This window comes from Caloenas nicobarica, chromosome 1 (assembly GCF_036013445.1).
Source record: "Caloenas nicobarica isolate bCalNic1 chromosome 1, bCalNic1.hap1, whole genome shotgun sequence".
In the NCBI taxonomy this organism is placed as follows: domain Eukaryota; kingdom Metazoa; phylum Chordata; class Aves; order Columbiformes; family Columbidae; genus Caloenas; species Caloenas nicobarica.
Genome location: NC_088245.1, coordinates 213,980,419 through 214,005,730, shown reverse-complemented (window position 1 = coordinate 214,005,730; position 25,312 = coordinate 213,980,419). Strand labels below are relative to the sequence as shown.

Genomic DNA, 25,312 nt, shown 5'->3' with positions numbered 1-25,312 from the left:
CTCCTCTCCTCTCCTCTCCTCTCCTCTCCTCTCCTCTCCTCTCCTCTCCTCTCCTCTCCTCTCCTCTCCTCTTTCTTCCCCTTTCTTCCCCTTTCCTCTCTTTTCTAAACTATCTTTATAATTTCACTTATTTGCAATAAAAATCTCCTTTTGCACAAAATATTCTGCTATAGAGCTTTGCGTCCTATTTTGAGTAATTTTAATGACTCAGTTTTTAATTGTGACTGTTAGTTTGTGGAGCCCACTGGAAAATTATTTTACATTAAAACTCTTAAGGTGTTACACACGAGTTTATTTTTGATAGGGAGAAAAATCTCCTGCAAAAAGCAAAGATTGTCTTCATGCATTTTTTATTGGACTTTGACAGGAGGTTGCTTGGGGGGAAAAGTTAAAACTTATTCAACCAGAGCTGTGACAGTGGCAAACTGGCCTCAGGTCATTTCTTCGCCTTGACATTTGCACGTCAGGTGGTTGAGGGGCTTCAGATATCCGTATTGAGCTCCTTTGCCTTGAAACCACATTGCAAGGGGACTTAAAGTTTTACCATTTTATTGTCTCCATATTGAAAGTCTGATTTTTCTGGTTTGTTTTGTGTTGTTTCCCTGCATAAGTAAGTTTGCTGTTGCTCAGGAGCGTGTGTGAAATGCCTGTGAGATGCTCGCAACAAACTTTCAGGTTGGGGAATTTTCATTCCACCATTATTTTTACATCTAAAAGATCGCATTTTTTGGGGGGATGGATGCTCAGATGTGTTCATGCAGACCCCAATAACTTCTCATTTCTCTGGGACATCTAGAGGCTCCAGTAGAGGGAAGGTGTTGAGTGTCACCAGATTTATTCTCAGGGTGTATTTCGAAGCAGTGCTGGATTTGAGGTTGACACAAACCCTAAGCGCAATTGTGGGGAGGGCCTGGGTGGTCACGACTCCCTCAGGATGCCAGTGATGGGAATGTGGATATTTGGTAATGGCCCGACCATTGGAGGGTTCACCACTTGGCTTTTGATATAGAATCAGAGAATCATTTTGGTTGGAAGAGACCCTCAAGATCATTGGGTCCAACCGTTAACCCACCCCTGGCACTGCCCCATGTCCTGAGAACCTCATCTCTGTCTGTCCAACCCCTCCAGGGATGGTGACTCCAGCACTGCCCTGGGCAGCCTGTTCCAACGCCCAACAGCCCTTTCCGAGGAGAAATTGTTCCCAGGATCCAACCTGAGCCTCCTCTGGTGCAACTTGAGGCCGTTTCCTCTCATTATTGAAGAGTTTACCTCTTGGCTTTTGATATGAGGTCATCGAAGGGTTCACATCTTGGCTTTGATATCTGGTCATAAAAGGGTTCACCACTTGGCTTTTGACATGTGGTCAGTTGTACCAGGCTGGCTGGGCAGAAAGCCCAGTTATTGAAAGCAATGGTAGAGCTCCTCTTACCTTTTGGATCTCAAAGCTTTATTCATTGTTTTAACATCTCATTTTATTTTATTCTGGGACACAATCTTGGATTTGACTCATTGCTGACATGAGGAGGCAGAGGACAAGTATTACATGCTAGAGTTTCACCTAGAAAATGGAGCTATAATTCAGTTGTGGTTTTCCCTACAATTGCTTGCTGCAAGACAATGACTCAGGATAAATTAATTGGAAGGCATTGATTTTGTACTTGTAAATCTACAGAAGTTCATTAGTATTGAACAGGACTGTAGGAGCACCCTCTGGCCAGGATCTTGGTGGTTATTTGACCAAACTTTAGTCTGCTTGTGCCAACAAGGACACCCAAGATGTCACCACGCACCCATAACAGCCTCTGCGCGTGACCCACTTGACGTTGGCCAAGTGACCTGGAACTGACATTGGTGTTTAAAAGAAAGAGCAAAATCTAAGAGTGTTTAGTAAGGATGCTCCATCTTGAATTGGTCTGATAAAATCAGATTCCTATAGGAAATGTGGTTGCTATAATAATTTCTTTAGGGCATGATGCACGTGGAAACGTTTCCTTCAAGACCTTCTTTGCCACCAAAAAGAAGCACATGGGCAGACCCATGGGTGATGATGGGTCTTGGGTTTTGTTTCAGCTGATGCTGCTAAAACAGTTCATCGTTTCTGGTGAGTTTTAACTTAACGAAGAAACATCCCTTCGCGTTTGAAGGAATGGTCCCTGCAAACTTGGACTTTTTTGTTGACTCAATTCATTTGGTAATTGGGAGGCTGATTTCAGCTACGCTGATTAAAAGAATGCTAATTCAAAACCTCGTTCCTGTAGTCAGTCCCTTGAAAAATCTGCTGAAAAGCTAGCGACTGCTTTGTATAATGATGCTTTAAAAAATACGGCAGGGGAAATAATTTAGCATCAAGGTATTTTAATATGCAGTTTGCAACCATGGGAAAAAAAATTGCATCCCTTATAAAAGGAATTTCTAGCTTGATACATATTTATTTTTTATAGGTGTATATTAAGTATCTCACGTCTTTTAAAGCTGCAGTGAAAATGAAATGATTAACAGGTCCTCACAGTGTCATCTATGGAGCAGAGGTCCCGCAGAGGGACCTTCTTTGGCCCTGGTCCTCCAACCTCCTGGCCCCTTTGAATCTCTGCTGTGAGCATGGGCTGAGAGTTGGGATGTTCAGCCTGGAGAAGAGAAGCTCCAAGGAGACCTCAGTGAGGCCTTTCCAGACTGAAAAGGGGCCGAGGAGAAAGATGGGGACAGACTTTTGAGCAGGGCCTGTTGTGACAGGACAAGGGGTGATGGTTTGAAACTAAAGGAGGGAGATTCAAGCCAGACATGAGGAAGAAATTGTTAGCCCTGAGGGTGGTGAGAGCCTGGCCCAGGTTGGCCAGAGAGGTGGTGGCTGAACCATCCCTGGAGACATCCCAGGCCAGGCTGGACGGGGCTCTGAGCAACCTGAGCTGGTGCAGATGTCCCTGCTCATGGCATGGGGGGCGCTGGAGGAGCTGGGAAGGGCCCTTCAACCCAAACTCTTCTATGATCCCTCCAAAAATAGGTCAAGCAAGAGATGTGTCCAAACTGGAGAAAGGTCATCCCACACAACTGGGCCCTCGTGCAACTCCTGTTAGTCCCGTTGGGGCAGTCTTGCTCTTTGAAGACTCCTGAAGCCTTCAATTATTCAGGGACTCATTGCCTTTAACCCATTTCTCTGCTCCCTTGAACCCACTTGAGGAGAGACTGGGAACTTCTTTCCCTGTTGTCCATGGAATCACAGAATAGTTTGGTTGGAAGGGACCTTCAAAGCTCCTCTAGTCCAACCCCTGCCATGAGCAGGGACAATTTCACCCAGATCAGATTCCTCAGAGCCCCATCATCTTTTGGTGACTTGTACCTTGTCCCATCCCACCATTCTAGTACCCCAGCGACCTAATACCACATCTCAACCTTGCTCCTCTGCTCTGTCCTTGTCCCTGCAAGACCTGTGAGTCCTTTTATCCTCCAATCCGAGCCCCTGTATCTACAATCTTGCATCGCAGGGATCCCCCCTGAAGCTGGGAGCCAGCCTAGCACCTTTTTTGCACTGTGTGAATCCATAAAGAGGTTAGAGAGATGAAGAAATATCACCTTAGTATTTTATATCGCTGAGACTTCAAAATAACTTAAGTATATTCTTTGCATACAGCTGTAAAAATAGCCATATCTAATAAAATATATGCTCCTTATACTTGCCCTGCTTGGAAGTAGACCAGGGCTGTGGGGATGACGGGAGGTCTCTGGCGTGCCGAGATGGAGTGGGAGCCAGAAATCCAGACAGAGATGGATTTCAGGAGATCTAAGAATTTTACAGGTTTACATCAAAAGCAACGTAGACGTTGCAATGCATTTCTTAATATTACACAAGTGCGTGCAGCTCAGGGCATGTCTGCAAGGAGAAGTCAACACCAAGCAAGATTGACCTTGTACTTGCACAGCACCCTCAACCATGGCTTCATCGGATGTCCTTGGTGCTCTGAAGCAGGAGGATGGTTTTGCGGAGTCAGTGATGATGGACCAGAGTCACCATCCCTGGAGGGGTTGAACAGAGTTGAGGTTCTCAGGGATATGGGGCAGTGCCAGGGGTGGGGGAACAGTTGGACTCGATGATCTTGAGGGGCTTTTCCAACCAAAATGATTCTGTGATTCTACCCAAATCCATGGTTTGGGATGGTCCTCACCCAGATGGAGGTGTGGGCAAGGACACGTGTGAAAGCAACCGCACATCGGAAATTTCGTAGGAAAGAGACCTTTCCCACATGAAGTAGCGTAGGAAAAAAACATAATTATGCAAATATATTGCTATTTTTTCAGTTTCAATTGCCTCAAGTTATCTCTCATGAAGTATATTTTGGTGCGATGAATTAGTGGCAGTTTTCTACTGTTGGCTTTTTTTGGTAGTGGTTTTAATACCATGCGAGAGATTCCTCTTTCCTTATCCAAGCTTCTCATTTAAAACCCTCAGGTTCTGCTGGTAAAATCTAAAGCGTGTTGCTATTTTGAATCCCAAACCGTAACTAGTTGTTTTTATCTTTTTTAAGCTAATTTGTCTACTCAGTAGCTCACAGTACAGGAGGAGGCTGATGTGAACCATCTGATTTTTATTTTTCTCGACATAATGCCTTTTGCTCTTCCAACTTGAGGTTTTCTTTTTTTTTTCCTTCTCTTTTCCATCTGAGTCCATTATTATAATTTGCTATTCCTAGAGGGAACTGGTGACTCTTTTTCCCATTTCCCAGACACGCTGGTGGATGTGTTATTTTTAAGCCAGCCTCACTACCTGCAGCACGATGACTCATTACGGATTTGCAAATTTTCCCTGAGAAGTCGGCTTCTGGATTTAATTCTTGAGAGGATAGTTAGGAGCACAGCATAAAAATCCCCAAATCCTTAAGAACAGTAAAACAAAGTCACAAAATCTTCCCTAAGCACAGCATGACCATCTCCTCTTCTAAAATTAGGGGGCACAGCGACCTGAGGAGCTTTGTCTTCATGTCAGGAGCCACCTCGTGAGGCAGAGGGATTGATGGGATCTGGCTGTGCCAAGCCTCAAGTTTGTAGGGGTAAAGGGTGATTTAAGGGGGGAACACACAGCGATGTTCCTTATTACAGTTTTATGCTTTCTTTTGAAAACCCAAGTCTGCAGGTTTAAATGTTTCATGCGTCCTGGTTTGCTCTGCGGTGGGTGGTTGTAGGAAACCAAGAGGAAAATCATTTGTGTTGGGTTGGAAGTGTTGGGAAGGGCTGTCAGGATGCTTTTCTGATTTCCTCACATCTGCGGAGAGGTGTCCACAGTGCCTTGTGTTCCTGAGCCATCACAGATGGTTTGCATTGGAAGGGACCCCACCTGCCATGAGCAGGTTCTTCAATCAAATCAAGTTGCTCAAAACCCATCCAACCTGGCCATGAATGTCTCCAGCGATGAGGCATCTACAGCTTCTCTGGCCAACCTGTTCCATCACTAAGGGGGAGACATCAGTCCCCAAAAAACCTGCATTTTAGCTTTAAATCATGAAGAAACCATGTCTGTAAAACCTCATTTGGAAGTGGGAATGGGAAGCTTTTATTAACTTTTGTGTGCTGGATCTACCCACGTCACTTTATGAAACAGGAAAATACCATCTTTATTCAGCGAACTTTCAGTCTAACTCAAGACACACGCTCTAAAGGGGAAATAGGTTATATCCAATTAAATCTGGACACTGGGGACTGCTTCAGATACTTTGGGATTTGGGCTTGAGTGTCAGAGGACTGCAAAAAATGTGAACGGCATATGGCAGTGTAGCCACAATACTTATTTTCTTCATACTTGCCATCTTTTTGGTTCAAGTTGTTGAGCTTGTGTGCATCGTGAATACACATCTACCACCTCTGCAGTGCCCATATATGTATTATGTATTTTAGGAGAGATTGTGGTGTATCTAATGTTATAAATATTTCAAGATGTGTTACTAAAATCCCTCTGGTTCTTCCACGTGGATGGGCAGCAGTGGTTTCATGCCATGGTTTTTGGTGGTCTGCAGCCCACCTACCGTCCTATGGCCATCGGCACCTTCCTCCTCAGCATCTCCAGCTGATAAATCCCATACGAAGCATTTTGTGGTTTGTTTTTCCTTGTACCGTTAGTCTCCTGTGTCAACCATCCACTTGAGCTTCCTCCAGCACTCGTGGTGGCCTTGGCAGTGTTGGGTTAATGGTTGGACTTGATGATCTTAAAGGTCTTTTCCAACCTAAACAATTCTATGATAAATCCCACCAAGTGAACGATGGGCTTTTCAATAGGCTTTTATTTTGTCAAATAGCATCTCCCAACCTTGCTGGCCAAGGTTGTGGATTCTGAGCGCGATGCTGGACAAGGTCCTTCTGTCCTTCACGGCTCTACATCTGCCATCCACCCCAAGAGTCGCAGAGGGTTCCCCGTTTATCCGCATAAAATATTGGACTGGGTAATATCGCGCGAGTCTTGGGATTTTATTAAACAAGCCCAACTGCTTCCCCGTGTCAAAAACAAGCAAAAGGGAAGCTGCCACAAATTTATCACATCTGCTTGAGCAACCAGGAGAACGCACCTCAACCATAAAATGTAATCTACTTAATTAGCTGTAATTGCTTTGCTGAGTTGGACTGTCGTAGAAATCATTGTTTTACGGCAAGCAAATGAAAATTGTACTGTGCTAAAACATCCCTGGGCTGTCACCCCTCAGCTGTGGTTTTTAATATGTTTGTAGTTTCTTCTGGGCAAAAATCTGTTTGTAAGGAATAAAATATTTACAAGATGCAGGGAAGGGGTTTTTATTCATATTTGCTTTTTTTTTTTTTTCCTTCTAAGGCTTTCTGCAGAGAAGCTCTACCAGAACAGCTGGCACAAAAACACAACCCTAATTAAAATATTTCCCAAAATGAGTTTCTTTTTTTTTTTTAGGAGAGGGATTATAGGGCGAGAACATGGTTTATATACACTTCTTTGGGAGGTAACGGGATTGAAAAATTCAGCAAAAAATACCAGGAATGGTAAATGCTGCATAACCTCATGATTTCAGTGCTGTTGCTCTTCCTTCCCGGCTTTTGGCGAGTCAGACAGGAGCTACATCTGCTGGTGGGTTTCTCCGGGATCTGGTGTGGTGACCAAGGAACGTCGTCCCAGTTCTTGTCTGGGAAATAAATGATAAAGACCTCGGGATAAGGGGTCTTTGCAGGATCACGGTATTTCTTCTCTCTTTCCAAACCAACCTTTGCACTTTCAAGCTGGTGAAATTAGATTTGATTTTCGCCGGAGCCTTTTTTGAAACGTCGCTGTGGAGTTTTGCCAGTTCAAATATTATGTATTCGCAGCTTTCCCCAAGCACAATTTGAATCTAATCTCCTGGCCCAAATACATGCGAGAGACCCATTAAGCCTTTTAACACCCAAAACCTGGTTTTGTTAATATTCTGCATGTGCTCCATCTGCTGCTGTGTTTGTCTAAAGCTAATGTATTTGAGAGCAATTCACTGCGCTGGTCTAAGTCCAAAGTGTCCAAAATACCATATGGACATTTTAAAGTTAATTAGCATTTTAAAATTCAGTATCTATGGTAAGGATGTTGTGATCCCTAAAGCTGAGCTTAACTCAAGCTTGGCCTGTTCTTCCAACCCCAAATATTTTATAATTTTGAATTTTTACCTTTGCCGACCCTTGTGAATGAAAATCGCCAGGTCCATCCTTTAAAACTGGCCCTTTGGGGCAAAAATTTAATTCCATGACATTGTTGCGATCATCCTGGAATTGCCTATTACTAGAATTAGCTGAAACAGGAAATTCAGTGTCCCCAGAGATCTTGTGAATCAATAATAGCGCGGGTGAATGAGGATGCTGCCAATGTCAGAGGAGAATATGGAGTGTAAAAAGCAGAGATGGGAAGCAAGACAGTGCTTGTGCTGTAGGATGAACTTAATTACTGGGCGGATTTTGTTGTGTTAATGCTTGATCATTCTCTGGGGATGCCCAGGACAGCGCTGGGGACCTTGGCTTTGGCACCACACCTGGAATACACCTGAATTTTTAAGGTAGGTCCAACAACAGCAAATTAAATTCAAGCATCTTGAATAAGAAAAACTAAAAGTAATGTGTGGCCAGGTAAGGAGCTTTCTGCCATCACTTCTCTTCCAAGCAAATGTTCATCCTGTAGAATTACAGTCCAAAAGAAGCATTTTTGACACCTGTTACTCAACATTTAGCTCCTCCGATAGACGTGACGCCGGTCCCATGAGGTCGGCAGCAACAAACCCTTCTATGCAGAAAATGGCAAATTGCCCTAGAAAATATCCAAACCACATCTTTATAACACTTTGGAGTGATGACGAATGAAGTGGGAGGGTAGTTTTGTGCTGAACAGCCCAAACAGGATCATCTCCTGCTCAGCTTGCAGTTTTGGGTGACTCGCGGCAAACCAGCTCATTCCTTAATGTGTCGGCATCTCTGGCTCTGAAACTGGGATTTCCCTTCCATCTTCCAGCCTTTTCAATCATTTCTTCACATTGTGAAGACCTTCACATTGCAAAGTTGTGAGGACAGACCGATATCTGGCACGTCTGCAGGTATCAAGCACATGGGAAGCCCTTTCCAGATGCTGCCGTCATTGAAACGGGGAATATTTTGGAGCCAGTTGTCGTAAGCACCAACTGGGCAGAAGAAGGGAATTATTATAGATACGAAACAGGAGCAAATTCCGAATTCTGAAGTCTAAAAAGACGTCAGACATGCACACCGAAGCTGCATCTCTTTCCGTAGCTGGAAGCACGGAGGTGTCTCGCACACAACACACCGTCTATCACGGAGCAGAAATTACGTCTGGACCGAAACGCTAAGGCTTGAAATGATATTTTTTTTCCCCTCCTGGCTTGGGAGCGGAGCTGAAAAGGGTGAATTGAAAATTACCCAGATGAACAAGTGCATTTTGGAAATCACAGAAGGCTGTTTTCTGAGCAGTTATTGTAAATACCCTTCCGTAGCCTATAACCTGAGGGCACGGAGAGCACGGGTTTGCTCTTGTGCCTGCCTGCATTTACATGACAAACTCCTCCAGAAAGAAACCCTCCCTTCAAGACCCATCTGGAGTTGCCATAGAAACCCTGCCAGAGCAGAAGGGGACCAGGAGCACCCGCTTCTGCGGGCGTGAGGCTCTCATCGCCCTCCGAACGATCGCAAGGAGACGGCAAATTAATTATTAAAAAGCATTTGCATTTCTGTAGCGTCGCGTATGGAACCACGCGGGTGTTCATGGGTTGGACTCCCGGGTTGCTGGAGGAGAAGGGATGTCTCTGGGGACAGGAGGATGCTCTGGTTCCTCCTAACCAAGGAAAGGAGCTCAAGGAGGATCCGATGCTTAAAATTCACCCCAGTGGAACCGTCTCTGTGTCAGGGTTGCACCGTGAAACCTTCACTTGAAGGTAGAAAAACAGCACTGGGAGCTTGATGTCCTGATTGTCCTTCTCTTCATGTACATCTCCCCAAATTTCAGTTTACTGCAGCTTTTTTTGCTTCCAACCTCTGCACTTCAGTGCAGAATTCAGTTTGAAGAAATGTATATTCAGTATTGAGAATATGAGTAATTATTCCATTAAAGATACATGAATTGAGCGAGGCTCCAAACCACGTCGCATCTGCAAGCCAGCGAGAGCAGAAGGCGACTTCTGACAGTGAAGTAAGCAGATTTGACTCTGAGTACACACAGGAAGGCACAATTTTTCGAAAAAAAAAAAAAGGCAACCCTGCCACTTTTCTGACCATAATTTCCCTTTAGTTTGTCATTCTGGATCAGTTCAGCTGCCATCTCTGAAGCTCTGCTGTGGCATCTCCTCACCTGCCGTGCACCCGTGTTGACCTTCCAAATGTTATGATAGCCCCAGAAAATGCTTTCTATAATGTTCAAGAAAAGACAGAGGAATAAACCTCTGGACAGGACGAAAAATGACGTGTGTGTATTCACTGTGAGCAAGAAGAGGAATGGTTACTCCATTTCTTTCTTAAAAGTTGAGATATTGGCCAAGTTACGGGCCTGTTGAAGTTGTTGTGCTTCATCCTCATTACTCTGCAGAAAAGAAAAACATGTTTAATTGTCTTTTGAAGTAAAGATAACGAAAATAACAAAGAGCAAGAAGGAAAGAAGTAGCTTAATCTTGGGGCAGCCTCACGAGCCTACTGCTGTTTTCCAAGGATGAATCACAGAATAGTTTGGGTTGAAGGACCTTCCCAGCTCCCCCAGTGCCCCCCTGCCATGAGCAGGGACATCTGCACCAGCTCAGGTTGCTCAGAGCCCCGTCCAGCCTGGCCTGGGATGTCTCCAGGGATGGTTCAGCCACCACCTCTCTGGCCAACCTGGGACAGGCTCTCACCGCCCTCAGGGGCAACAATTTCTCCCTCGTGTCCGGCCTGAATCTCCCTCCTTTAGTTTAAACCATCACCCCTTGTCCTATGGCAACAGGCCCTGCTCAAAAGTCTGTCCCCATCTTTCTTCTCAGCCCCATCTCCAGCATCCACTCCTGGTCTTGCCCACAGAAGTTCTGGATGTCCCATCCGTGGAAAAATTCAGCAGGTCTTGACAACGCACACTCGTGCCGTGTGTTATTCCTCCAGTAGGTGATTGAGAAGAGGAAAGATTTACCAGCAGAGCTCAAAAAACAATACGTCCATCAGCCACTGGTGGGTTAATGTCCTTCATTAAGTTGATGAAGTTCTTCCTGAAGCCCAAGTGTAACCTCAGCAACAGTTGTACTTCAGACAAATTCCTAGTGTCCAAGCCATATCTCCTGGTGTTCCTGCTCAGCTCAGCTTATTGGTAAATAATAACCTTCTCAGTTCAGCTTGGTCTCCAGCCATGGGCCTTTCCTTGGTATGTTTGCCTCTTGCTCTTCCCCAGGACCATCCTGTGCTTGATTTTGTGATGGCTGGGTACAGCCCCCACTGTTCTGGTGGCACGATCTGTCGCCTTACTTATGTCCAGAGCCCCTTGGGGCTAAAGCACCGCAGGAGATACCAACATTTACTTCTGAAAATCGCTTTTTATGCACTACCTGGTCTTCTGCACGAGAAACTACATGGTGACAAGTTCTGCTAAGAGAGAGCTGCAGGTGGACCTCTGTGCCTGAAAGTTTCAGGTTTTTTTTAGTTTTTTTAAATTTTTTTTACAGTTATATCAGCTTCTCAAATAAAAGATCTGTCTTCTCCCAGCAACCCTGACCTCGTTAGTCTTTTCCGCTTGGCTCTGAAAGAGGAAAATTAGTGGTTACCCAGCACTAATGTGAATACGTGGCTTTAGCCGTAGACCAATGGCAAACCGATTTCCACCAAAAGTGGGATTTCTTTGAGGAAGAATGAAAATCCTTATTCTTCAGGGATTATCTTGGGGAGAATCAGAGGACTACCACTTGGTCTGCTTTAAGGTTAGCAGTTCTTCTGCTATCATAACTTATTTTAATCCTTCCAGCAAAATATTACGCTGAGGAAATATTTTTGGATGAGGTGGAGCCACAGTTCAGGGTGTAAGAAAACTGTAACAGCTTCTTTATCTAGGACTTACGCTTTGTTTGGAGCAACAAACAATTTTATTTTATCGTTAGTGGCTGTTCATATCTTGCTTCTGATTAGTTAAATACAGAACGGAGTAAATAAGTGCAGGAAGCATTAATAATTTGTGACTTTAACGGTTTTCTAGAACTTCTTTCCCATAGAGATTTGTCTCAACACAGGAAAGGATATGACACATGTCTCTTGTCCAGAAGTTATATTGATTGACAGTCTGTCAAGTTCTGTCACTGTGGTTTATTTATAGTATGTGCCTTAAATAATCAAACTATCTCACTAATTTTTTTGGACAGTTGCTCCTAGTTTTCAAGATGAATTTTGCTCACACAAATGCGTCCTGAACCCAGACAGCTGCAGTGAGGCTTGGGAGGTTTCCTTTGTAGGTGGGAAGTAGAACCAAGATGGAACTGAAATAAGAACGAAAGTGGGCATCTTCTTTTTTGACCAACAGCTTGCAGCTATATTCAACCTTAAAGAAATGGTCTGAAATCAAATTTTCTCTGAGCAAGAGAAAGTGAAGACCACACATGCCCCAAACAGTGCTTCTTAATATCTTTTTGGTCTTGTAAAGTCTCTTAATTCTCTGACATGCTGAAGGCAACAGCTCCAAGCTGATGTATTGCATCGTGCAACCACAAAGTCCCATGGAAGAGCTCAGAGCAAATCCGCTGCTTTTCCTGCCTAATTCCCAATAAATAGGATCCTCCAGCTCCGTGGGCAGGGAGGCCCCAGCAGCCGTCCCATCCTTGATCTCCAGCTGGGAAAATCTCCTCCACGCAGGACCTCATTCTGTCAAAATGGAGACTAACAGACCACACCACATGCCTGTGCCTTCCACTGAAGGTTTTCTCTCCATCGCCTTTCAGGCCAAAGGCACCCCTACCACTCCCATGACTTTCGATGTGCTTTCTTCTAAGTCTGTGTGATATAAAGGAAATGTGCATGAAAAGATAATAGTTTTTGCCAGATTCATGTGTTCTTTGTCAGGTTTTTTCGGGAGGCTGGGTTTATACTGAAGGTTACAGAGGCACAGCTGTGTATTGGTGATGCCTGTAGAGCTCCTATCTGTGTAGTGTCCAAGTGTTGTGCTTATCACATAAAATGTGGATAACCCATAAGAAAAACTCCTTCTTCAAAGAGTGTGTACTTTCTCACAAGTGGAATTCACCACCCTTTGGGCCAAGCTGTGATCCTAGGAAGGGAGAAGAAGGAGAAGGAAGGAGTTATCGAAGTTTTCTTACTAGAGGACCTGAACTCTTAGAATCGTTTAGGTTGGAAAAGACCTTTAAGATCATCGAGTTCAACTGTTAACCCAACACTACCAAGTCTACCACTAACCCATGTCCCTGAGAACCTCATCTCAGCATCTGTCCAACCCCTCCAGGGATGGTGACTCCAGCACTGCCCTGGGCAGCCTGTTCCAATGCCCCACAGCCCTTTGGGGAAGAAATTGTTCCCAACATCCAACCTCAACCTCCCCTGGCGCAACTCGAGGCCGTTTCCTCTGGTCCTGGCGCTTGTTCCTGGGGAGCAGAGCCCGACCCCCCCTGGCTCCAAGCTCCTTTCAGGCAGGTCAGAGATCAGAAGGTCTCCCCTCAGCTCCTGTTCTCCAGCTGAACCCCCAGCTCCCTCAGCCGCTCCCATCACACTTGTGCTCCAGCCCCTTCCCCAGCTCCGTTCCCTTCTCTCAACTCGCTCCAGCACCTCAAGGCCTTTCTTGGCATGAGGGGCCCAAAACTGCCCCCAGTATTCCTTGTTCATCTCCAGAGGTGCCCTGGTCCTGGAGAGCCCACCTACCCCTGCATAAGGTCTTCACAGTCCTGGGGATGTAGAGCTGGAGTAAAGCCAGAGGGACTCATGAGGCAGTGAGTCTCCGTTATTCCTTTGCTTTGTGCAAAAATTGGACATGAGGCAGCAATATCCAGGTTGAAGGAGAGGATTCTCTCCTTTACTCCCCTCTCATGAGACCCCACTTAAGAGTACTTTGGGGTTCCCAGTACAAGAAAGACATGGACCTGTTGGAGTGGGTCCAGAGGATGCCATGAAAGTGGTCGGAGGGTTGGAGCACTTCTGCTGTAGGGAAAGGCTGAGAGAACTGGGCAGAAGAGAAGGCTCCAGGGAGATGTTATTGCAGCCTTTTGATAGGTAAATGAGGCTTGTAAGAAAGATCTAGGGAGAGTTTTTAGCAGGGCCTGCAGTGATATGACAAGGGGCAACAGTTTTCAACTGGAAGACAGTAGGTTTAGATTGGACACAAGGAGGAAATTGTTGCTCCTGAGGGTGGTGAGAGCCTGTCCCAGGTTGGCCAGAGAGGTGGTGGCTGAACCATCCCTGGAGACATCCCAGGCCAGGCTGGACGGGGCTCTGAGCAACCTGAGCTGGTGCAGATGTCCCTGCTCATGGCAGGGGATGTTGAGCTCAATGATCTTTGAATGTCCCTCCCAACCCAAACCATTCTGTGATTGCTGTGGATGCCTTAGGAAGAAAAAGCACAAAGCACACTGTATCATAGGGGACGGTATGCAGATCCCACCGCCACTCCCCGGCAGGCTGCAGACGTTTGACCATCTCTTTGCAGCTCGTCACGAGTTTTTCCATCAGCACGAACGCACAAGGGCAATCCTTGAACAGCGGATACAATAAATTCCCCAATTTAACTTGAATTTCCATCAGATCAGATGGCAGTACTGACTTACCATCCTCAGCAAACAGTGTGGGATATGGTTTTCCAGTTCGGTGATGATGTGCCTGGTAAAAAGTTTCAATCTGAGTACATGGCCAGCAACAGGAACATCAGCGTTTAAAAGTGGGAATCAACAGTACCAGCAATGCTGTGGGTGCCTTTACAGTCCACGTGAGATTGGCTTTCCATGGCCACGGGTAACAAGCAAGAAATAAGTCACTGCTTATATAAAGGACCTTTCAAGTGGAAAAAGAACCAACAGTAAAAGGTCTCCAGGAAAGCGAGTAGGTTGTCAAATGCTAGAGCAAATCTTTTTTAAAAGAGTTGCTGTGTCTGCTGAATACATGTTCAAGTGCTCTACTCTTGGGCTGATGAGGCTTGAAACAGTAATAAGGGGGTGGCACTTTTTCATGGGAATGAATGTATTTATTATGCTCAGAGACTTCAGAAATGCTGGATTCTCAACCATCCATTAACTTGCTCTTCAGAGCGGTTCCACCCTTGCTTTCAGCTTTTTCCTCTATTTTTACATCCATGTCGCATGAGTGGGCTGCAATAGTTTCACGGCAAGGTGGCGAGTGAGTGATGGGGATAACAGCGGTAACGTGGGATGATCGGTGTGAAATGGAACCTGGTCCAGCCTCTGGGCTCCCTCCAGCACCGAGGTGCGTTTGCGGATCTGGATGCTCGTCCTTCATCATGCCCGAGGAGCAGCACACGGGAGAGGTTTGGGGTAGAGCTTGACATGGAATCGCTGTGCTCGGTTCAGCTGTTAAATGGTTCTGCGTGATTAGGGAAGACAGAAAAGGTTAAACTGTCCTTCCTGCTGTAGTTGCATTTGTGAGCTGGCAAAACGGGATTCACCTAGATTGATATGATTTAAAATGTTGAGCATAAAACAAAATAGAACTCAGTTTAGGAGGGTTTTAGCTCTTATTCCCCCAAGTTGGAAACTGCTTCCGGATTTAAATTGGATTTGGAAAACTCTTTGAATTGAGGAATGTACATTTTGAGCTATAAAAGGAGTTTCAGTACAACAAATTTGCCTTTTAAAATGCACGGGGCCAAAGTAAGCTTGGGGGTAAGTGAAATCTAATGGATGAGACGTGTCTTGATGTTTTAGTACTAAGTTTGACCCAAGTTCCAGCTGAAGGACAACATCTTAAAATACACCGACAGTCTCACATACATTCGATTGTACCCGTAGCATCCTAAGAGACCTCAGTCCTTAAGTCACTTGTGACAAAGGGCTCCTGGCTGGTAAATCGAGGGCTTGGTCTTGGTGTTGACCTTGGTGCAGCCCCACACCCACCAAGGCAGCTGGACCCATGAGCCAAGCAGACTGGTGGCAGTGGGATGGTGGCTTATGTGAGGGGATGAAGCTGACCATGGACGTCTTGGGGAAGAGCGGCTGGAAAGTGCCCGGCGGAAAAGGAGCTGGGGGTGTTGGTGCCAGCGGCTGAACATGAGCCAGCGTGTGCCCAGGTGGCCAAGAGGCCACCAGCATCCTGGCTGGGACCAGCACTGGTGTGGCCAGCAGGCCCAGGGCAGTGACCGTCCTGTGCTGGGAATGGGGAGGCCAAACCTCCAATCCTGGGAGCGGTTCTGGGCCCCTCAGCTCAGGGCTCCAAATGGCGGCCCCAGGGGCACCAGAATCACCTCAAAACACAAAATGGCGGCCTCAGGGGCACCAAGATCACCTCCCGGCTCAAAATGGCGGCCAGAGGGGTGGTGGGATCACCTCCCAAGAAAGGCCTTGAGGTGCTGGAGCGAGTTGAGAGAAGGGAACGGAGCTGGGGAAGGGGCTGGAGCACAAGTGTGATGGGAGCGGCTGAGGGAGCTGGGGGTTCAGCTGGAGAACAGGAGCTGAGGGGAGACCTTCTGATCTCTGACCTGCCTGAAAGGAGCTTGGAGCCAGGGGGGGTCGGGCTCTGCTCCCCAGGAACAAGCGCCAGGACCAGAGGAAACGGCCTCAAGTTGCGCCAGGGGAGGTTGAGGTTGGATGTGGGGAACAATTTCTTCCCCAAAGGGCTGTGGGGCATTGGAACAGGCTGCCCAGGGCAGTGCTGGAGTCACCATCCCTGGAGGGGTTGGACAGACGGAGATGAGGTTCTCAGGGACATGGGGCAGTGCCAGGGCTGGGGAACGGTTGGACTCTGTGATCTTGAGGGACTTTTCCAACCTAAACAGTTCCCTACCTCCCCCGCACCATGGGATGTTCCCTGGGGGACGTGTCTCCAAAAGGCAGGAGAAAATGCACAGCCCAAGCCCTGAGCTCTTCATCTATGCGAAGAGGAGGATGGGCTGAAAAGATCCTTCTGGATGGAGAAAGGCTCATGCCACGCGACAGCAAGTTTTGTTTAAATCTCCACTGCAAGTCGTTTCCAAAATGCTGTAGCTCTTCGTCTCTGGAGGCTCGGTTTCCAACGCCGAATTAGTTCTCCGATGTCCTTCTCAGCTATTTTCTCTGCGCCTCCTAATTATCACGTAATTAGGCTCATTCTTTCTGCTGTCATTGCTACCGGCAATCGATGTTCAAGAGCGTTGCTGCGAGTCTGGCTGGTGGCGGCTTTGGCAGAGCGGTCTCAGAAGCCTCCGTGGTGTCTGCTCTCTAATTTCTCAGCGCCGGGGTAATTTCTCAAGTACCAATTTTGCACGTGCACATCACGAAATGTAACGTTTTGGAGGTATAAGTTCAAAATCAGTCTAAAGGGATTTACAGCAGCGTGAAGGCATGAAGTTTCTCATGTTTCTGTCCTGAGAAGGTACTTGTAAATACTATTTTTGAAGAGTTTCTGCGTTCTAGGCAATAAAGAATGAGAAATAGCACATGGACTCAAAATTAAAGTATTTTGCAGGTGAAAATTCTTTGGCTGATCTGAAGAGATCGTTGTAAAGACAAAATGTTCCTGGACCTGTTGCAGCTCCAAAGCAATTGCCCAGCAGAAACAAAACGGGATGCGGCATTTAGAGATTTAAAAGGGAGAATTAGTAAAGTTGTCGCTTGAATGTACCCACCTTGCAGCAGTGAGTGACACAATAGGGACAGTTTTGTGTGGCTGCCCGGCTTTGTAATCCATCGAATGTTGGTAGTTAACGAGCTCTCAAGATAGCACAGCAAATATCTGAGCAACGTTGAGCTGGAGTCCTTGGTGGCAGTGGGTCAAGGTGTTGAAGTGTGGGTTTGTATCGCCTTGTCCTGCCCTTAGATAAGGGATTTTATTATCTGTCCCTGTAAAAATCCTTGTGATACGGCCCCTATTAGGAGCGTATCACTGCTCGGCACTTGCTAGGAAAAAAAGAATGAAGGAGAGTATTTTGTCTTGTAAATTAATTGAGGCTGCTTGTAGGAATTTAAGCCCTCATCAGATAATGGCCAAGAGAAGCTATTCTTGAAAAACTAAATGGCACATTTTGGAAATCAGTGTTGTAAGTGACAATTCATTCTCTCAGTCACTAGTGGAAGGGCGAAACATGGACCAAACCACCCAGGCTCTCTAGTGAAGAGAAGCAAATTGTTTTTCAAGAGTTTCAAGTCCTAAGCCCTAAGCCACAGGGAGGGTCCCCTGAAGTCCACACCAGTTCCTGAGCACCCCACTGTCTCTTGGATGTGGCTTTTGTGACCTTTGTACACGGACCAGAGCACAAATCCAGAAGCAGGAGGACAAGAGGGCATGAATCTTATGATATATTGAGGTTTATACCATGAAGGCTGTGTTAGATGGGTGTAAAAAATATGCACAGTAGGTGACACGATTAGAAACATGAATGAAATTTGGGAGGGGAAATGTGGGCGAATCCCTGCTTGGTACCATATGTTGGTGTCTCTGGAGCTCCAGGATCAGACCTAAAGCTTGCGGATACAGACTTGCAGTCTGGCCAAGACAATGGTGAACCTAAGGAGGTTCTTCACTGTCAAAGAATATTGTAATAGTGCACCTGCAGTTTTGGGTTTTTGTAAATTCACTCATTTTTTTCAAATCTGGATTGGAGTAATATGCTAAAGGAAATAGATGCCATCTAGGGAGACCTTGACAGGCTGGAGAAGTGGGACCATGAGAACCTCATGAGGTTCAACGAGGCCAAGAGCAAGGTCCTGCACCTGGGTCGGGGCAACCCCCGGTGTCAGTCCAGGCTGGGGATGGAGGGATGGAGAGCAGCCCCCAGGAGAAGGACTTGGGGGTGCTGGGGGTGAAAGATTGGCCATGAGCCGGCAACGTGCGCTTGCAGCCCAGAAATCCACCCGTGTCCTGGGCTGCATCCCCAGCAGCGTGAGCAGCAGGTGGAGGGAGGGGATTCTGCCCCTCTGCTCCGCTCTGTGAGACCCCCCTGCAGTGCTGGGCCAGCTCTGGGTCCTCAGCACAGGACACACATGGAGCTGCTGGAGAGGGGCCAGAGGAGCCCCAGAAATGACCCGAGGCTGGAACAGCTCTGCTGTGGGACAGGCTGAGAGAGCTGGGCTGTTCAGCTGGAGAAGAGAAGCTCCGAGGAGACCTTAGTGCGGCCTTTCTGGACTTAAAAGGGCCGAGAAGAAAGATGAGGACAGACTTTTTGTCCTATTGTGATAGGACGAGGGGTGATGGTTTGAAACTAAAGGAGGGAGCTTCAGGTCAGACATGAGGAAGAAATTGTTGGCCCTGAGGGTGGTGAGAGCCTGTCCCAGGTTGGCCAGAGAGGTGGTGGCTGAACCATCCCTGGAGACATCCCAGGCCAGGCTGGACGGGGCTCTGAGCAACCTGAGCTGGTGCAGATGTCCCTGCTCATGGCAGGGGGGGCACTGGGGGAGCTGGGAAGGTCCTTCAACCCAAACCATCCTGTGATTCTATGTAGGTTGCTCATTTACATTGAGGATGGGCAGCGTGTGCTGAAGTCTCCTTTAGAGGAAGCAAACAAATGGGGAGGAAATCTTTGAACTGGGACTTCCCCTGTAAAGCTTGCCACAGGTGCCTTTGTTGTGGGGTTTTAATGTCACTTTGTCCCTCGTGCTCGGTCCTCTGCAGCCTGGCAGTGCTGACCTACGGGTTCTCACAAGGCTTTTTCTGGAGCTGGTTTGCACCTGGGGCTGGGTATGAGCTCCCTGAATTTCCAACGTGAATAAAAGAAAATAACAAATCTAATCCTTGAACGAGCCCAAATAAACCTTTCCCCTGTATCGCTGCCCATTCAATTCTTTAATCCTCCCCAAGGACAGCCCTTTGCCTGCTCACATCTCTGGTTTGTTTTTTCTCCTGCCCTCTCATTTCTCCCCAGTAATTCGGCTTTTTTTTGCTGTACTGAGGCACGGAACAAGCACAGGAGCTTGCTACCTCAGGACCAGGATTAAGCCATCCCAGAAGCTGCCAGGATGGAATTAAATGCCCCATCCAACCCAGGATGGATAGAACTGTCTTAAAATATCCAAACATTTCCTGTCTTGTGCAGAAGAGATCTGCGGTGAGCTTGTGTATATGGTTACACATGCCTCTGTCTTTCATATTGGCAGTAAAATATATATATAGCTGGAAATATAAGCTAACTGCTTTATTATGGGTGTTCTGAGTACAATCACGGAGGAGCCTGGGCTAAACAAACACATTTGAAGGCTCTATATGCCACTCTTTTTAAATTTATTTCATAAACTCCTTTACTAGTGCATCTTCTAAAGGCACGCATGTTAAAAAGAGGGAGCAGGTAGCTGGGACTCGCAGCCCAAAAGTCATTAATCAAAAGCAGGATTGCACCAAAGAGTTCAGGGCTGGAAGTAACGGCGTAGAACCATTTAGAAATACATGAAAAATTAAAGGCGGCTTTAAAATACCTACTTGCTGCAGCCCCCTGTGCTCTTCTCCTTGCACAGCCAGTTATTGCGTCGTAATTTTTAAAGCGGCTCAGTTAGTGCTGCTCAGAGCTGAGCATTGTGTATTTTCCTTGGGGAGAACATTAAACCAACACTGGCTTTCCTACTCCTATTGATTGCGGAGGTGATATTAAATTAAAATAAAGCATGAAAAAAACGTTTGATTTCTTCGATGCGGAATCTAATAAATTTTGTTCAATATGTTTTCATCTTATTTTCTTTCCTTCTGCATCGTGGCTGTAATAAGGCCCCAAGCACTAGCAGAAATAGGGTGCCATCGTGCGCAGATCTGTACAGGTTGAAAATAAAGGATATTTTCTTTCCATCACTGACATTTTCACGTGTCCAGCAGGAAGCTCGTGAAGATTAACAGCACTCAACGTAAAACAACCCGCTGATATTTTTGCAGATTGAAGGTGAAGAGGCAAGACGGACGTGGCAGGAGGGGAGCAGGGTCTCCAGGAGGACCAGGGATTTCGGGTACCCAGGGATTTAGGGTACCCAGGGGGGAAATCAGAGCAAGATGCTGGATGCTTTGGTGCCGCTGCCCCTCCTGAGCTCACCCCTGGTCCTTGGATCTCAGCTTTGTTTTATACTGAGGGGATGTAAGACATGGGGACCAGCATGGGGATTGCAGCTTTTGCTTTCCTGACAAAGCTCATTTGGGGGATGAAGAAGAACCAATAAACAGAAATCCCGACAGCTCAAAAACCAATAAGGTATAAAAACGTCTCATATATTTTTAAACCCAATGGGTTTTGAGCGCGGGGAATTTTTAAGCACATTTCCCCTCGCACAAATTACCTTAGATTCTGCTACTTTCTTATCTTGTGGTATGTCCAATAAAGGAGCAAACCATATTAATTTTCCTGCACCTTTCCCATCTCCGTTTCCACTTAAAATAGAAAGGACAAGTTTTCTTGCTGGAGGTCAGCACTTATCGAAGTTTATGAGATCAGAGTGGAAGATAAAGCTGAGCAGGGCTGCCTGCATCTTTTCGCATCTGAAGCTATTCAGGTTTCCTTGATAGAAATGGTATTTATCTGAAATGAAATTATTCTCAAAATGGCCATAGCTTTCTTTCAGAACAATAAAAAGATACCACGGTAAGCAGGATGCACTGCTACCAAGCAGAAGTTAAACCTGAAAAAATGAAAGAAGACCTAAATATACAATTGTCTCCATCTGCCTGAAATAACCGTGAAGTCTTTCAATAACTGGCTGGATGGGAAAGCTTACCCAAAGCCACAGTTTTCCTGTGGCCTGACTTATTTCAGGCTCGTTTTTAACGTATAAACCTCATGTCGAAAATTTAGGTCTGCGTAAAAGAGAAGAGTTTTTTGCTGGATTTGCTAGTGTGTGAGTGCTGGCGCTATCTCAGAGGGCACAGATTAAATATTTGCTGCGCACAGCCACACAGGACTACGTTTGTCATGGTTGTTGAGTTAAGGACTATTAGTTAAGGACTATTATTAAGGATTACTGCAGTGGTTTGTGGGATTCTGGATTTACTTGGGGGGATTAATCAACAGCAAAGACCAGAAGAACCTCTTGGTGCCCCAAGAGATTATCATCTAGATCCCATCCCTCATTGATGAGTTTCTTGAGACTTCCCAACACCATGGGCACAGCCGTCGCTACTAAACCGTGTGCCAGGGAGGTAAAACCCTATGTAGAAAGACGGTCAAGAGAATTATAGGGAAAATACGCTTGGTGTAGTCAAGAAGTGAGCTGAAGTTGGTTTAACACCCCTGGCCAGACCAATCAAGAGGTAAAGGGGGATCATTGAGCTCAAGAGGGCAACAAGGAGACCCTGGAGCAATGAATGTACTGGAAAAGAAATGGTTATTTTCTAATGAAGCGGAGAGTAGGCAGGGTTATTTCTGATTTAAGATCTTCATCATTAATGTTCTGCTTGCAATCACTGGATCTGCAAATAACTTTCCGAGGAGCTTCTTGATTGCTACAAGGCTGTACGATGACAACAGAGTTTTATGTAGCCTAAAAAAAAAAAAAATAATCAATCCGTTAAACTGCTGCTTACCCAACATTAACTACAGCAATTTTTAATTAACCTGATTTAGAAGCCAAATATATCACTGATGAAAATGAGAGGGTAGAACATGCAGTCATTTATTCCAGTACAGTGGTCATGATTGTTGAATTAGATTTATTCTAATGAACCTCAAATTTTTGCCGCAGCAGTCAGCTGTGTGCCGGGTACCAGGTTTTAGAAATCTTAATATAGTTGAAAAGCAGTGAACTTTGGGGCATGGGAGGGAGGGGTGGGACATTTGTCTTGCTGCCCAGAAAGGGGGAGGAAAGACTCACGATCGCTTTTATTTAATAAAGCAAAAAAACCCCAAAAGATGGGGTGTGAATCAACTGCTAATTAATTCTTTCCAGCCTTTGCTGGCAACCAACAGCCGGTGTCAGTGGAGCTTGGCGTGGAAAGAGTCTCCAAGGGTCATTTTTTGGGTTGGCTCTGCTCTGGGATGATGGCCAATGAGATGCACCGATAAATCAGGGCAGCGACCGTGGCGGTGAAGCTCAACAAAGCCAAACTCTCCACCAGCAAGGGAAGATTAATGTGTCCCATCGGGTCTGTGGGATTTATGCAGGGACATGTGAGAAGGGATGGAGTTATCCGAGTTGTTACCATTTTCAGTTGGGAAGATTTCCAAGAAGTGGAGGTTGGGCTGTGAACGAAAGCAAAATGGAGCAGACTGAGGTGCGCAGGTTTTCATGGAAGACAAGAACTTCTGATGAACTTGTAGCCTGGAGAACAGGAGCTAAGGGGAGACCTTCTGATCTCTGAACTGCCTGAAAGGAGCTTGGAGCCAGGGGGGTCGGGCTCTGCTCCCCAGGAACAAGCGCCAGGACCAGAGGAAACGGCCTCAAGTTGAGCAAGGGGAGGCTGAGGTTGGATCTGGGGAACAATTTCTTCCCCAAAGGGCTGTGGGGCATTGGAACAGGCTGCCCAGGGCAGTGCTGGAGTCACCATCCCTGGAGGGGTTGGACAGACGGACATGAGGTTCTCAGGGATGTGGGCAGTGCCAGGGGTGGGGGAACAGTTGGACTCAATGATCTTGAGGGTCTCTTTCAATCAAATAATTCTATGATTCTGTCATTTACCCTGAACTCCGCATGACCCATCCGAGTGAAGATGATGAAAACTGAAGATGCTCTGCAACCTTTTCTAAAGTGCCTGTTAAAACCTCTACGCAGCTTCAAAGGGGACGAGCTGCCGCGCGTGTTCCTTCCAGGTGGCCTGGCAGGTAATCGGGTCCCTGCCAGGGATGGCACTTGTGCAGCCATGAGTGAAGATAAGGGCTGGCGTGTTTTCGTGCAACGTCTCTACCTGCCCTTTAGCAAGAAGCTTTGGTTAATGGAGGTGCTGAGCACCGAGGATCAGGCTGGGTGCTGAGCTTTGCAGGAAGAATCAAGATCGAGCTACGATGGTTGCAAACAGCCAAGGAAAAGCTTTTGAATATCGCTGTGCTGGTGGGGTTTTTTGTAGCTGAATTCTGCATTCAGCATGTGTATTTTCTCAGTGGTTTTCTTCAGAGCACATTGAACATTCCTGCCTTCTGTATTCTGGTTATCGTCCTTGTTTTCTAGAGGAATAAAGATGAAATATTGATGATGTCATGTGTGAGTCTGTACATTCGTAGTGCTTCCTACGCCCCAGGCAACTGAGAATCCATCTGTGCTTTACCTCCCAGCTGTGCCGATGGCCTCTTTCCTCACACAGGTTGTTTATTCTTTTCCAGAGATGCTTTCCTCTTCTCTCTCGCTGTTGACAAAAATGTAATTTCTCTTTTTTTTTTAAATCTCGTTGCAGGTTATCCGACGGGCTATCCCACCGCTGCCCCAGCCTACAACCCAAACATGTATCCAACCAGCAGCCCCGGCTACGCCCCAGGTAAAAAATCTGCATGTGGAGACAAGATTGGGCATGTCAAACCGTGCAGGAGGATTTAACTTTTGCTGCTCAGTGTACAAAACCCAGTGGTTTCCATGTGCTTGTCAGCAAACACTTTACAGGGAAGGCACCTGCGTTAAGCTCTTCCTAACTCTGCCATTAACTTCACACCCTCCACTGGAAATATTTCTCTATGTTGCAAAGTGCGTTTGAACCATGAATTATATCTTAATCCCAGGAATTTTACAGTCCTCATCCCTGTGATACCTGTGCGTTGGTGGCTTTTAATATTTTCTGAACATGGCATGCATCTCCCTGGGGTTGCCTTCCCCTTCCCGCTGCTTGGATTTCTCCTGCCATGTCGTAGATGCAGGGACCAATTAAGCAATGTGGACATCCATAAATCCATGGGTCCAGATGGGATGCACCCGCGGGTGCTGAGGGAGCTGGCTGAAGTCGTTGCTGGACCGCTCTCCATCATCTTTGCCAAGTCTTGGGAAACGGGAGAGATGCCTGAGGACTGGAGGAAAGCAAATGTCACTCCAGTCTTCAAAAAGGGCAGGAAGGAGGACCCGGGCAACTATAGACCGGTCAGCCTCACCTCCATCCCTGGAAAGGTGATGGAACACCTTATCCTTGGTGTCATCTCAAGGCCTATCAAGGATAAGAGGGTCATTAGGGGCAGTCAGCATGGCTTCACCAAGGGGAAGTCATGCTTGACCAACCTCATGGCCTTTCATGAGGACATAACGAGGTGGAGAGATGATGGCAGAGCGGTGGATGTGGTCTGTCTTGATTTCGGTAAAGCGTTTGACACCATCTCCCACAGCATCCTCGCAGCTAAACTGAGGAAGTGTGGACTGGACGATCGGGTAGTGAGGTGGACCGCAAACTGGCTGAAGGAAAGAAGCCAGAGAGTCGTGGTCAATGGGGCAGAGTCCAGTTGGAGGCCTGTATCTAGTGGAGTGCCTCAGGGGTCGGTACTGGGACCAGTATTATTCAATATATTCATCAACGACTTGGATGAGGGAATTGAATGTACTATCAGCAAGTTTGCTGATGACACCAAGCTGGGAGGAGTGGCTGACACTGGAAGGCGGTGCTGCCATCCAGAGAGCTGGACAGGCTGGAGAGTTGGGCAGGGAAAAATTTAATGAAATAGAACAAGGGCAAGTCTTGCATCTGGGCAGGAACAACCCCAGGTTCCAGTATAGGTTGGGGAACGACCTGTTGGAGAGCAGTGTAGGGGAAAGGGACCTGGGGGTCCTGGGGACAGCAGGATGACCATGAGCCAGCACTGGGCCCTTGTGGCCAGGAAGGCCAATGGGAC

The 25,312-nt window shown here is 46.6% G+C and overlaps 1 protein-coding gene across 4 annotated transcripts in view; it reads left to right on the top strand.

The window, feature by feature from the left end:
- The window catches only part of FAM168A (family with sequence similarity 168 member A), a 198,478-nt gene that overhangs the window by 142,150 nt on the left and 31,016 nt on the right, over window positions 1-25,312 (top strand). For all 4 annotated transcript variants that reach the window (XM_065656793.1, XM_065656785.1, XM_065656776.1 and 1 more), the window contains one exon: window positions 23,902-23,982. In XM_065656793.1, the coding sequence (XP_065512865.1) occupies window positions 23,902-23,982 (81 nt within the window). The remainder of the gene's footprint in view (window positions 1-23,901; window positions 23,983-25,312) is intronic.